The 14,657-nt window shown below is 33.6% G+C and overlaps 3 protein-coding genes across 3 annotated transcripts; 1 reads left to right on the top strand and 2 right to left on the bottom strand.

Moving 5' to 3' along the window:
• Nucleotides 1–103: 103 nt before the first annotated feature.
• LOC110818075 (uncharacterized) lies at nucleotides 104–701 on the bottom strand. The gene has a single exon (XM_088210497.1). The coding sequence runs from the start codon at nucleotides 696–698 to the stop codon at nucleotides 225–227; it is 474 nt and encodes a 157-aa protein (XP_088066623.1). The 5' UTR covers nucleotides 699–701; the 3' UTR covers nucleotides 104–224.
• A 2,810-nt stretch (nucleotides 702–3,511) lies between these two features.
• LOC110818173 (C2H2-like zinc finger protein) lies at nucleotides 3,512–5,607 on the bottom strand. Its single transcript, XM_022046943.2, has 3 exons — nucleotides 5,003–5,607; nucleotides 4,754–4,854; nucleotides 3,512–4,266 (listed from the first exon to the last, which is right to left on the bottom strand). The coding sequence occupies exons 1-3, from the start codon at nucleotides 5,497–5,499 to the stop codon at nucleotides 3,629–3,631; spliced, it is 1,236 nt and encodes a 411-aa protein (XP_021902635.2). The 5' UTR covers nucleotides 5,500–5,607; the 3' UTR covers nucleotides 3,512–3,628.
• Nucleotides 5,608–9,270: 3,663 nt separating this feature from the next.
• On the top strand, nucleotides 9,271–14,476 carry ATE2F2 (winged-helix DNA-binding transcription factor family protein). The gene is made up of 13 exons (XM_088210498.1): nucleotides 9,271–9,711; nucleotides 11,153–11,336; nucleotides 11,436–11,489; nucleotides 11,607–11,692; nucleotides 11,935–12,023; nucleotides 12,100–12,154; nucleotides 12,834–12,886; nucleotides 12,963–13,013; nucleotides 13,116–13,164; nucleotides 13,253–13,318; nucleotides 13,396–13,472; nucleotides 13,731–13,935; nucleotides 14,045–14,476. Exons 1-13 carry the CDS (start codon nucleotides 9,496–9,498, stop codon nucleotides 14,108–14,110), a joined length of 1,251 nt encoding a protein of 416 aa, XP_088066624.1. The 5' UTR covers nucleotides 9,271–9,495; the 3' UTR covers nucleotides 14,111–14,476.
• The last annotated feature ends 181 nt before the right edge of the window (nucleotides 14,477–14,657 follow it).

Genomic DNA, 14,657 nt, shown 5'->3' on the forward strand with positions numbered 1-14,657 from the left:
AAAGAGATACAGATGAACAAAATAATAATACCCAAAACCAGCGATCAACATAATTACCAGCAGTAGGTAGCTTATCATCCTTTTCATGTATAGAAAAAGAAAAAAAAAAAAAAAACCATAGCAGCATCAGATCTTTAATTAGAATAACAAGGCGCAAAATATAAGGTTCTAACGTACTAACACTAGCCATGGTTAATAAACTTGTTGAAGAAAGCCCCGGCCGGTTAAAGAAAGACAGGAGACTTTGGGTCATCAAGAATATTAATATTGCCATCCTGCGCCGACTTATTGAAGAACTCAATGCAATCTGCAATGGCCTCATCGTAATGGGAATGAGAAGAGTAATAAGAACTGCAGGAAGTCTTTGGAAGATCGAACCTGTCGCAGTTCTTTTGCCTGGTTTTGCCGGATGAAGAAGAAGAAGATGTATTGTGATGATGAGATGATGGAAAAGAGAAGATGAGACGCGTAACAATCTTACGAAACCGATTGAAAAGCTTCATTGCAGAAAAGTTGAGAGTAGTACTACTGATTTGTGGTTGTGGGTATAATTTTTTGAAAGCTTCAGTACTAGAAGAGGTGTCTGGTACTTGTATAACAACAAACCTCTCGTGATCATCTCTTTCACACGGCCTGTACATTGTATCTGATCTGATTGTTTTCCAGATGCCCTCCGGGAACTGCAATGCTATGATCATGTGTGTCGTCAACATACAAAAAAGGAGAGTTTTCCAAAGGCTGTGCCCTTAATATTCTATTTTTGGAACACTCAAAACACCATTTTCATATGGAGAACTGAAAAGAAGAGCATGTGATCAAATCATTTGTATGGGTCTTCACGGTCTGATGCTTTTCTAATTTATTTTTAATTTCTACTATAATTACATTTGTTATATTCAATTAATAAACTAAAAGCACATTAATGTAAATTAATCTTCTGCCCGAACTACTTACAATCATTTACATTCTTATATATCCAACTCATATATGTCTACCAACCAAATTAATTAGCCTGTGGGTCTTTCTGTCCATAGTTAAAACAATAAGAACACAATGAGTACCATCAATTGGAAGATCAGTTGTTATAACAATTCTCTTAATTTCTATCAGATTACTCCGTTTTAGTTGAGACTCACAAATTTGCATGAATATTTATAAAAGTTTATCACTCGAATGACTAGAATAGGTAAAAACGAACGGGATATTTGAGATTATCGATAACAAATTATATATATCTTTTCTTATCTTAAAAGTTAAAATTCATGTGTTGTGATTACACAACTAAAAAAATTTAATTAGTTCATACAGAAATTAAAAAACAAATAATCTTAATAATTGGAAGAAGCCCTTTCTGAAGAAACTATTAATGGAATTGGATGATGAACATTAAGAGATAAATCAGATGACATCATTGACAGTGGAGGGCATATTGGTTAAGATGATGATTTTGTAGGAAAACAATAATTATGTCCTGCAGTTTCTTCCTTAAACCAATGTACTTGTACATACACACACACACACAAATATATATGTATATATATATGTACATATATTAGGACAATAATGGGGCATGCAGCTACCACCTCATGTCATTATGTGTTAATCTCCTTCACTTTGAACACATGTTTAATCATTAGCAAAGACAAACGACAAACGAGATTAATTAATTTAATCTGCTTCTAAGAACAAGTTCTGCTAAATTAAGGTTCAATATGGCACTCCAATGTCCAAGGTTATTGTTTACTAATTGCTTATTAAATCTTTATTTGGGTAAATAACAAATCTTTGTTAGTATTACTCATGCTGTCTTAGCCATATATATATATATATATATTATATATTCGTCCGTCATTTATATATATTTTTGGTGAAAGCACATTTTGACTTCCCACTTAGGGGCCCAAAAATGGTCCAAACGAAATGGGTCGATGCAAACAAACCCAAATAATAAAGGAATATGGGCATAAAAAAAAAGCCACAGAGCATGAAAACAAGGAAGCCCTGAAATCCAAACACTTACCACCCACCATCCGATTCAGTATATATATATATAATAGCATATGTACAATGAACAGTTCATGAAGACTTCACCCAAACTTGCCACCACGTTCGAATATATATGTACACACACTCACACATATATATATATATATATGTATATTTAAGAAACATCAACAGCATCCCTTCCCCTATATATATATATATATATATTCTTTCTCTCTCTCATTCATTGTGTATTCTTAAATAATTTGTTTTTAAAATTAAGGTCTGTATTCTTTAATTTCTGAGAAGATGTAAATCACTTTAACCCTAATCATCTGGTTGTTAGTAGACGAAGAATCTTCATGTCCAACACCCCAACTAAACTTAGATTGTTCTGCCGGCAACTCAATCTTGTCACCTTTTATAAATTTATTAATTCTGACAGCTATAATATTATATATATATATATATATATACACTCTAAAATGGTTATACTTATGAAAAAACTTTTGTTGGATATAAATTTATTAGATCCCGTATATATATATATATATATATCTTAATTATGGGAAATTAAGATGACTAAGAAGGAAGCTTCTCTCTAGACAACAGCAATGGAGTAGTAGGGAATGCATGATTATTAATACATAAAACCTAAGTTTTTAAAGTGCAGGAGATTCGGTAATCTCATTAATCAGGGTTTTGGGAAGTCTAACCCATGTCATTACATTTTCTTTAATATATATATATATATATATATATATACATAATTACCGGATCATGAATTCATAACCATATAATAAAGTATATTGAAATTATTTGATTGTTAAAAATCAAAAGGCACCAAATCCCATATATTTTTTTGTAAGTATTCCAAGATAATTTGCACGTGCCCCCTCATAATCATATTTTTGGTTCATTGGGTATATATAAGTTATTACATTTGATGAAATCAATATATATATATATAATATCGGAAAATGTCACATATTTTTTCTTATTTTTAAAATAATAAATAATACATTAATATTAATTATACTCATATAATATAATATAAAAGTAAAATTTTAAATTATAAAAGTAAAATTAGTATAATAATTATCTATTTAAATTTTTAGAACACCAAAAAAAAAAAATTTTAATTAACTACTACTTGTATATTATAATTAATTTTTAAAACTATAACCAATACGATTTAGGTGACAATATATAAAATTTAAAATTTAATATTACATATAAGTTATCTATTTAATTTTTTTACAATTTCAATATTATAGAACTTCTTGAATTAATTTCTTAAATTCTAACTTATATTTTATTAATTTTAAATATAATATAAAATTATAATTTGTGTATAACATAAAATAAAGATATAATTAATATATAAAATAATGATATTCGGCAAAATTAAATGCGTGGAGGTTGAAGTCTTTATATCATGAGAAAGACCCGCCACCATACAACTGGCACTTCAATCACGTTTTCGCTTTCAAAAAAAAAATAATAATAATAATAATTAAAGCAGGGATTATATTAATCATATTTATTAACAAAAACTAATAATCACTTAAACTTGTTGTTAATTAAACAATTAATGCAAGGGAAAGATTTTACAGGGGAGTAAGATGAACGTTAAAAAGTTGAATCAAGATTCGAAAGCTTTGTAAATCACCACGAAACAAGGAAGAATAGCCCTTGGATTGAAAACCAACAACTCCTCTAGATTCGAGAAAATCCCCGCGTATCCTGCTACCGAATCATACGATCCTGGCCCTGCGGACGAGCTATCCTCCTCCGCCGAACCGTCATCCGCCATGCACTTCACCCTCCCCGCAATCACGCGGCACACAATCATTCCCCTACGCTCCCCCGAACACTTTACACAATCGTGGGCCCTACCGCTACTGGCGGTTGTGCGCACCCCTTTGAACTCGCTCTTGCCTTGGAACCCGTTTCTGATCACGGTACACACGCCGCAACCGGGCACCGAGCCGCACAAGCTGGAGGAGCCGCGAGCGCCGAGGGAGCACGATACGGTGGTGCAGTAGAAGCGCAGAAGTTCATTGCCGTCAGCTGCACACCTGGGGTTTTTTCTGGTGCTGTGGAGCGCACGTGTCTTGACAGCGTCACGGCAATCTTCGAACCGTTGGATGGTGCGCTGGGTGTTGTGGACTTTTAATATCCTTTCGATTTTGTAGATTGTGCTCTCTCTTTTCAACCAGCTGGATTTAAAGATTATCTCCACGATGTTTCGACCCGAATCCTCTGGGCTCAGCTCTGAAACTGGTTTAAGATATCAAATATTAATGGAATCAACATTTTTAGATTTCTTGAGTTGTCGGCGGGGTAATTGATTGGTTGGTCAAAAGCAAACTGGGATTTTAGTCAACTGTGACCATGCTAAAGGAGTAAATTCAATACCAATTATTAATAGTGTGTTTTTGGGGGGTGATTTTATAATTAAGAGAAATGAAAAATTCAAGAGTAATTATGTCTTTGTTTAAAAATTATATTATAATGTATATATATAAATATCAACTAATTAATAAGAATTATGATTTTTTTTACGAAAATTTAAGCTTTACTCGTGAATCACACAATTACTTGATTAAATTTGAAATATCTAACACAACAAAATTATATTTACTCTTGCAAGAGACTATCCTGTTTCAGATTTCCTTTTGTATACAATAGAAAGTAATACCTATTTATATATATATATATATATATATATAGATTATTATCAGGTAATAACTGTTGAAATAGATACCTGCATGGCGAACTGCTTGGTGAAGTTCCAAGCTTTCGATCTTTGGGAACACCTCTCCGCACTGGGAACAGGCACATACTGTTGTCCTAGGAGTTGGATACCTGCTATATTTCAATGTTGAATTCATGCTTTTTATATATGTATATAGGCTGTAATAATTGTATATCAACGTATATAAGAAATTAATTAATTACTATAAGAAATATTAATTAGTAAGATGTCATTGGAAGGGGGTGGGCAAAACTAGACCTGGTAGGGTCAACGATCATGTGGCACTCATAGCACCCAGAAAGCTTCCTGAATTGCATGGCTTTGGAAGAAGCGGGGCAGGTTGAAGCAGCTTTAGATCTGGTTGACCCCGATAAAGCGCGAGTAGACGATGCCGAAGTAACAGGCTTCTGGCCGGCGAGCAAGCGAGTTTTGTGAGCCGGGGTAGTGCCGTCGGGTGAGTTATCAGGTCGGTGAACAACCCTTGTGTTTCCACGAACAACGTCTCTGAAACTGCAAATGGAATTGCAGGAGGAACCGAGCTTTGAATAGGCATATTGGGGGTCGTGGATATTTGAGCCTTGGATCTGTTTGCAGCTGAATAAATTCTTGAAGTGGTCCCATGAGGAAGGTTGCTTTGGCTTTGGCTTTTGCTCTTCCTGAAGCTGCTGCTTCTTCTTCTTCTTCTTCTTCCTTCTATGCTTGGTTAAAGGTGGCTGCTTTTCGGTTTCCGTCTGGTGATGAATGAGTGGTGCCATGAAAAGCAGAGGAAAGAGATCCAAGATTAAGCTATATGTCTCGAGAGAGTTGAAAGGGGCGGTGTGCTGGAGAGAGATCCAAGAGAAGTAATAATAAGAAGGGTGATGGTGATAGTGGTGGGGGCGAGTTTTCTCTTTCTGTATTTATTTTGTCTACTCCTCCTATTCCTTGGCTTAATTAATGAAACTCATTAATGACTAATTTGCATAATACACGTTAATATTTAATTAATCACCCTCCTTACAAGATGCTTATCTTGATTGACCCACTTCATTAGAACAAATAACACAAGCTTAATCTTTGAATTTTTAGTAAAATTCCCACAATTTTGTACGACAATAATTTGATGAAAAATGCAAAATAAAATAATTATTACGTCAGGTAATGCATGCATATAGTGAGTGGGGGTCCTAATCCACTATACCTATATATATATATATAGATAGATATACGTAGAATCCAAAAATTAGGAAACAGAAAAATGGAAGAGACAAAGTATATAAGAAGTAGCAGAAGGAATATTAGAATGGGTGGGAGCGGGAGGAGGACTGGTGTGCCTACTGACTCTGCATGTCCATGTTCCACCCCGTCGACATTCCACTTAGATAGTGAGATACACAGCAGCTTATACAAACAACACTCCATCTTTCATCACCCACATGCATGGCTTTATTCATTTGTCATCACTTCGATTCACTATCCCAATTACTTACTTCATTTACAAATTTTCAACACACACCACCAAATACTCTGCATCCATACGCACACATACACACAGTTGATATGCTTAATTTCTTTTTAGTTAATATTTAATTCATAAAAATAATCCCTTTCATTTAAACATATTATTTTACAATTATTTAACGTTAAATTAAATTGTATTTAGGTGAGAGTAGGAGAATGAGAAAAGTCTGTAGAATTTGTGATGCAGCAACCATGTGTGTCATGCCATTGTTCAAAACCAAATATAATGTTTTCCAAACAATTTGTAATGTCCTTTATATTCTAAATTTAAGACCAGTTTTCTAAGTATTTGTCAAAATTGCAAGAGGATGGATTAAAAATATAGTATGTTGGATTTAGGACGATAATTTGGAGTTAATTGCTTGAGTTAAAGTATGATTGTTAATAAAATTGTAAATATATAATAAAATATATATATATATATATACAATTAATTGTAAATTAAGGAAAAAAATAATAACGTAGAAAGAAGGTGAATAAACCAAGCAGGAAATATGTATATATATATATGTAATGAAAGAGCAGAAAAAAAAAAAGAAAAAGAAAGAGAGGAAGAGAGCTGAGTTCGAGTGGGTGAGAGAGGAGGCCGAGCTGAGTGAGGATCGGGGCCGAGAGAGCGGAGTGAGGGGAGGAGCCTTGGCCGCGTGAGGAGGAGGAGTGAGCAGCAGTCGAGGAGGTGAGACGGGGCGGAAGGGGAGACGTCCCAGGAAGGAGAGAGAGAGAGAGAGAGAGAGAGAGAAGAAGAAGAAGAAGAAGAAGAAGAAGAGAAGAAAAAAAACAAAGGAAGAAGAAAAAAAAAGAGAGGAAGCTACGGGAAAGGAGGAAGAAGAAGAAGGAAGGAAAAAGGAAGAAGAAAAGAAAAAAAAAAAATAGAAAAGAAAAGTGAAAGAAAATTAAAAAAAAAAAATAAGAGAAAAAAAAGGAATAAAAATTTGATGAAATAAAAGAAAAAAAAAAATAGTTAAGGAAGAAAACAAGCGACTGATTCGATCATCAGTGTCTAGCAATTTCAATGGCACGCGTGTGATGACGTTGGCGATTGAGACCGCGTGTTTTAAAATAAAATCCGTTTTTTATTTTACCTAATATAATTTCTAAAATTATTAATAATTTAATATATATATTTTTAATTATAAACAAAGAAAACTATTTAAATAGTATTTAGATTTTTAAAAGTACGTAAAACGAGGTAGAAAGAATTTTCAAAACTTTCATAATCCACCATATGTAAAAATTATGTGTATTTTATACGAAAACATAAATTATATGTTTATGTAAATGTGTATATATATAATGATTGATGTGTGAATGTTTAAATGTATGTATAATGTAATATTAATATAATTAGTATGTCTAGTTTATATTTTTGTATATTTATATAGTGTACATATATACACGTTATTACACATGTGTGTGTGTATATATATATAAAAATATACGATGAATGAGATATAAATTAATAAGAACAAATGCGTGAACATATATATATTTGGTATGTTATATGTGATTGCGTATACATGTTTAAGTATAAACGTATGTGTATTAAAATATGTTTACATTTGTTATGCATGTAAAATATATAACCAGTGTGTATACGTGTGAAATCTGGGTACACTGTACTGGTTGTGTGATTTGATGCAGACATACGGTGCATTGTACTTACTGTGTGATCTGGCACAGTTGCACGAAGAATCTGAGTATCATGGGCTGGCTGTGTGATCTGATACAGGATGATTCAAAAAGTATTTTGAAATATATAATTATGATGTGTGTGATGATATCGTATATTATATATATGTTTGTATTTAATTGTGTGTAGAAGTTAGGATCTTAAATTAATATAGATTTTATATTTTTAAATAAAAAACTAAATAAGTTAAATAGATCTAAAAAAACAAACACCAACAAAATTGAGAAGTATAGGTTAATTAGAGAAATAGACTGAATAAGCCACTGGGAAGGTAATCATATAAAAACTGTGAAGAATAAATAAGACATTTAATTCGTTAGTCGTAAATCGAGGAGGAGACGGTGCGTATGTGACTGAGGTTCAGCAGGTATGGTGAACATGCGCATGGATCGAGTTTGAAACCTAATCCAAACGTAAATAGATATTTGTGAGCGTGGGTCACTTAGCAAACGTAACCGTTATGACCAATATGAAATTTTATGTGTATGTTATCTATGCGATGGAGGGATTCATTTCGCCTCTCATCAATAACGATATAACGGGTATCGCGTGATAGTAACCTAATTAAGTTTTAAAAAACTTAATAATGTAAAATTATAAATCCGATTAGAGTGATATGTGTGTGAGTAAATCTATTTTGATTTGAGAAATCTATAAATACATGAGTGTGATTTGAAAGAAGAACAAAAATTAGGTTATAAGAGCGATGATTAGAATGTATTTTGTGTGATAATTTGTTTTGTTTTGTATTTTAATTGTGATGTTTGTTTGATATTTTATTTGATGATAAAAATTATTATATGTTATACACTGCGTGAATATATATACGTAAGTCTCTATTATAATATTTTTTTTGTTACTGAACTCGTGAAACTCACACTCATTCAGGTGAGAGGAGATGAGAAACAAGTTTAAGATCAAGAGAATATGGAGAAAAAATCTTGTTAGTTTTTATTTTAATATCGTAAATTAATTTAGATGTCTCAATTATTTGTAAACGAATAATTATTTTGTCACAATGAATGTGTATGAAAGTATAGTTGCGCTGCATATTTAATATTTATTTATTCTAATAGTTGAAAATGTTGTGATAACGTTCGTACCCACTGACATTAGAGTTCGAGATATTTTAAAAAATATTATTTTTTTATCTCAATAACATACAACAACCATATTTTCTCACTTGTATATTTTTGGATCGGAATTTTTTATTATTATTATTAATTTTTAATTTTTAAAATATATTATTTTTAATAGGCTTTGGAGCCCAGGCCCAAGAGTCGCAAACAGCTTTCCCCAAGATAAAAGACAGCGAATAGGTGCGGGTCATGGTATTATGAGTCAGGCGAAGCCGAAAGGCGGGCCTGACGGATTCGAACTTACCTAAACTCTTTCTCCACTCTCCATCATCAAATTATCAAAAGCCCCTCCTCCTTCCCGCTGATTCCCCCTCTCCCCTTTCCGTCCTTCTTCTTCTTCTTCTTCTTCTTCCTCCTGGTATATTACTCTTAACTCCCTCCACTACTGAAACACCAGCACTGTTCCTTTCCCTCTCTCGCTCATGTCGAAGCCCACCCAAGATCCGACTCCTATACATCACCCTTCTCGATTCCAATATCAGTTCCTTCACTCTCATCATCCACAAAATTCTCCATCGCGGCCGAATCGACCCTCTCCGTCTCTTCTTGCCAGACCGCATCAATCACCTCCTCCTCTTCCTTCCAGTCACATCAGTACAACCAAGGATAGTGCGCATTCGCCTTTCGTTTGCCTCGCTGTTAGTCTTATTTATTCAATTCTTCACTGCTTTTTTTGTTTTTTATATTGAGATCGACCAAGAGCAATTTGGTGCAGTGTCAGCTCGGTCTCTATATTTGTTGGGATTATTTTTTAATTTATTTTGTGTCTCTTGATTGTGGAATGAGTGATTATAATAGTTGGAACTGATCACATCATCCGGCCTCATCTCTGTTTCTCTGTGTTGGTTTTTTATGTTCTACCTGGAATGTATGTTAAGTCATGATTTCTGCAGTTTAGAAGTTTCGTACTTAATTATCAGTTTTCTTTTTTCAAAGTCGATTTCACTGAGATGCCCACTTGTTTATTTTCATGATTCGAGGTTTTGAATTTTTCTTTTTTCACATTAATGAGGAGTTGAATCCATATTTTGGCTTCACATATTCATTCCATAATTTTCACAGTTGAAGATTGTCAGCACATGTGAACTTCATCAAACATACTTATTATCAGTTTAGAAGCTTCATACTTAATTATCAGTTTTCTTTTTGCAAAATCAATTTCACTGAGATGCCCACTTGTTTATTTTCATGATTCAGAGATTTTGAATGTTCTTTTTTTGCATTAATGAGGAGTCGAATCCATATTTTGGCTTCATGTATTCATTCCATAATTTTCACAGTTGAAGATTGTCAGCACATGTGAACTTCATCAAACATACTTATTATCAGTTTAGAAGCTTCATACTTAATTATCAGTTTTCTTTTTGCAAAATCAATTTCACTGAGATGCCCACTTGTTTATTTTCATGATTCAGAGATTTTGAATGTTCTTTTTTTGCATTAATGAGGAGTCGAATCCATATTTTGGCTTCATGTATTCATTCCATAATTTTCACAGTTGAAGATTGTCAGCACATGTGAACTTCATCAAACATACTTATTATCAGTTTAGAAGTTTCATACTTAATTATCAGTTTTCTTTTTGCAAAATCAATTTCACTGAGATGCCCACTTGTTTATTTTCATGATTCAGAGATTTTGAATGTTCTTTTTTTGCATTAATGAGGAGTTGAATCCATATTTTGGCTTCATGTATTCATTCCATAATTTTCGCAGTTGAAGATTGTTAGCATATGTGAACTTCATCAAACATACTTATTAATTTGGAAACTTTGTGAATGACCTGAAGGATTCTTCTAATTTTCGGATTATTGCTGCCAGTATCTTCGGTCTTGGTTAACTGCACCGTGGATGTTTATATATGCTGTTGGAAATCTAGTTGATGATTGTCCTTAAAAGTCTTTAATTCATTCTTCAATTTTAAAATGTCACATATAGAAAATGATTAAATCCTTAATTAGTGAAGATAGTCACTCTTAAATTTAGATTTTAAATAGAGGTGAGGATAGTTTTCTTCCTTTTTAGCTTTCTTCTCCCGTATTGCTAGTTTTTTAGAGAATACTTTGGTCAACTTTACAGTTGAGGCAGCCAAATGAAAAAGATAATTGTGAGGCCAAGACTAGCAGACAAGCATCTATCCCCAGGCACGGAAAAGTGAGTGGTGAGCCATCTGCCGAACCAGGGGCTTGTACTGGCAGTATGCATAGCAATAAATCCAAGGTTTCAAAACAAAACAAGCCTTGGAATCAAAAAATAAATGCTGGTACGGCCCTGTGACATTTTATTAAGTAAGGTTAACCTATATCTTTCAGCTATTGTGATGGGTGTACTGATTTCTATGTTGATTGATTCTTGCCCTCAGATCCTCCAAGTGGCCTGAATCCTGGAAATTGTTGTCGGTATGATAGTTCTTTAAGTAAGTCTGCAGCATTTGCTACTTTATTTTATCTTCCTTCTCATTTGCACATAAAGCACAAACATCTATGTTTTTATTTCCTATGTATTGATAGAGGAGTGCCCTTGCTATTTGCAGGCTTGTTGACAAGGAAATTTATCAACTTAATCCAGGAAGCCAAGGATGGGACGCTTGATCTGAACTATACTGCGGAAGTATTGGAGGTATAGAAACTATATGCCATGTGTTTTAAAACCTAGGTCATATATTGTAGTTCTAAGATATGTTGGTCCGCGCCCAAATTTACAAATTATTTATTTGGGTTCATCATAAAAAATTTATATTTTGTAATATATATCTAAAGCTTTTCTCCTGTACTTGTTTCCATAAATTTTATTTTGCTATTATGTCTGATTCTGATAAATCTTTTTCAAACTTCTTATGTGCATCATGCTGGTTCTTGCAGGTCCAAAAGAGGAGGATATATGACATCACAAATGTGCTTGAAGGAATTGGATTAATAGAGAAAACTTCAAAGAACCATATTCGCTGGAAGTATAATCTTTATCCTCTTGGTGGTACATGTATTTGTAAATTGATAATTTGACTGACCATATGACCTTTTAAACAGGGGAGCTGACAATTTGGGGCCAAAGGAGCTTGATAATCAAGTTGCTTTACTAAAGGTGCATCTAGAACTACATGGTCTTTTTCTTTTACTTTTGTTCCTAATAGGTTCGTTGTTCTTGAAGAATGATTACTTATTAAATTGTGATTCCTACAACTCATCCTGTCCTATATGTTTCTTGCCCTGTTGCCTGTAACATTGGTGCTGGCATTGATAACAAACTCTGTTTAGTTATGTGGTCCTCAATATTCATGCTACTCGTGCCATATGCAGTTAATAGTGCATCTTACCAAAATAGAGTTTCTGTTCAATGATTGCTGAACTGGAAGTAAATGATTGTCTGAATTTTTTTCTATTCTTGAGATGTTGATAAATTGATATGTAGTATGTGTAGTTAGCTGAGTCAAATAATACATTTGATTCTATTATATTGTTTGTTCTTTTTCCTTTTTTTGGCCTTACTGAAATCTGAAATCTGATATGCAACGCATTTACAGTATATTTACCTTTGAGCGGCTTGACTATGAGAGGTCTCTAGATAAGAAAAATTATGACAAACATCAAAATGACACAAGTTGTTTAAAACTTACCAGATTCAAACATAGTTTCCTTTTAGAGGGAAAAACTTTAAATTAAAAAGGAAAAAATTGGCCTATGGTGATCTGGAAGAAAAATATCTGTAAACTGTTTTTTTCTCTTTCTTCTCTAAATGCAACTACTTCTGGGTGTTGGTGCAGGCTGAGATAGGAAGTTTATATGCAGAAGAAAGCAGGCTGGATAATTCTATCAGGTAAATTGACTAGAATTAGGATAAATGTTTTTCTGTTGATGATCTAGTGTCTCAGTTTCTCGCTTTGTATCTTCAGGGAAAAACAAGAGGCTCTGAGGGCCCTCGAGGAGGATGACAATTATCAGAAGTATATTCTATTCTCTTCTCTTCTCATTTTATCTTTCTCTCAATTCTGTTCGCAGCTGTATCTAAGAATTGTACTTATTGGTTTGCATTATTGGATTATCAGGTACCTATTTTTGACAGAGGAAGATGTGATGAGCCTTCCATGCTTCCAGGTCATCATCTATAAATTTACAAATTTACTTCCAAGTTGAAAAATTTACTCATAACTTAATCTCATCTAGTTATCTTGTTGTGTAACAGAACCAAACACTTATTGCCATTAAAGCTCCTCCAGCTAGTTATATTGAAGTTCCAGATCCTGACGAGGTAAGTTTTGGGGACAATGTGGCTTTGATACCTCAAAATTTTATCACCATTAGTTAACTGATTATTTCCCTGAGCAGGATATAAGCTTTCCCCAAAGGCAGTTTAAAATGATCCTTAGAAGCACAACAGGGCCTATTGATTTGTATCTGCTAAGGTATTTTTAGTTTTACTTGCTATTATTTGCAAGCCCATGCATGTGTAAGGCTCAACTCTTCCCTGTCCCCGTTATTTGAGGCTTTGAAAAGGGATGGAGTCTGGGGATTGGCTAGCTATATATAGCAGTCTGTTTTGGTAGTTCAAATGTTCGATTTTAGTTGCTTCACAATATAAAATCAGTAATTTACATGCTTGGACTATGATATGTGTATATAGAATATATATTCTATAACAGTTATTTCCATTATGATTGTAGCAAATATGAGAGCAAAGCCGAGGACGCAACACTAAGGCAGGTCAAAACTCCAGATTCATCTGCTTGGAATTGTGATCCATACGGTGTTGAAACTTCAGGGGTGTCTTTGGGACACGATGTTAAGCAAAATACTTCTTCTAGGACGTTCATATCACCGGGCTCAGAGGCATCTAGGATTCAGAAAATAATTCCTTCAGACTGTGATGTAAGGAAGTTAGAAGCTCCAATTATGTATTTGTTTCCTTGGAGGTGGATGGGTGGGGTAAAATGGTTAATTGCATATGAATATAATTTATTTGCTCCGACTCTTGCAGATAGATGCTGATTATTGGTTCCAATCAGAGCCCGAAGTCAGCATTACAGATTTGTGGGGTAACTGAGAATCTCTTGGCCATTCCTTTTGTTTCGCCGCTAGCAAACTGGAGAAAGTATGAAAGCCCGTTTCTTGGACAGGAAAAACTGTATATACTCTTTGCCCCCTTCCCTCCAATAACTTATGGTAAAGAAGAATTGAGTTCCGACAGAAATTCTGCTAGAGTCTGGTGTAGAATTAGAAAAATGTCACCAGCGACTCTCTGAGGATCGGTTTCAATCATGTGAATTTTTTAGGTAGCTGTCTAAGATGGCATGAAGGCGATGGCTGCCAACTTTCACCTTCTGGAGTGTATATATACCTGTAGCCAGATGTTCTCTCTCTGATAATATTTTTGGTGGCTAATAAGAAACATAGAAAATATGTGACCGAATTAATTTTTTTTTTTAAATAAAAAAAAAAATAGCTGCAATCAATTTTTAAAACTATTTTAAAATAAATTATAAGAATATTACTGTTTCAAATATATTCTTTTGAAAACACCATGTTTAACGTTGGTTGCTATGGATATGATTCTTTTTAAGCCAACAAGTCGGCTTCATTGGTCAACACAG

Source organism: Carica papaya, chromosome 1 (assembly GCF_054855325.1).
Source record: "Carica papaya isolate Zhongbai chromosome 1, ASM5485532v1, whole genome shotgun sequence".
NCBI lineage: Eukaryota > Viridiplantae > Streptophyta > Magnoliopsida > Brassicales > Caricaceae > Carica > Carica papaya.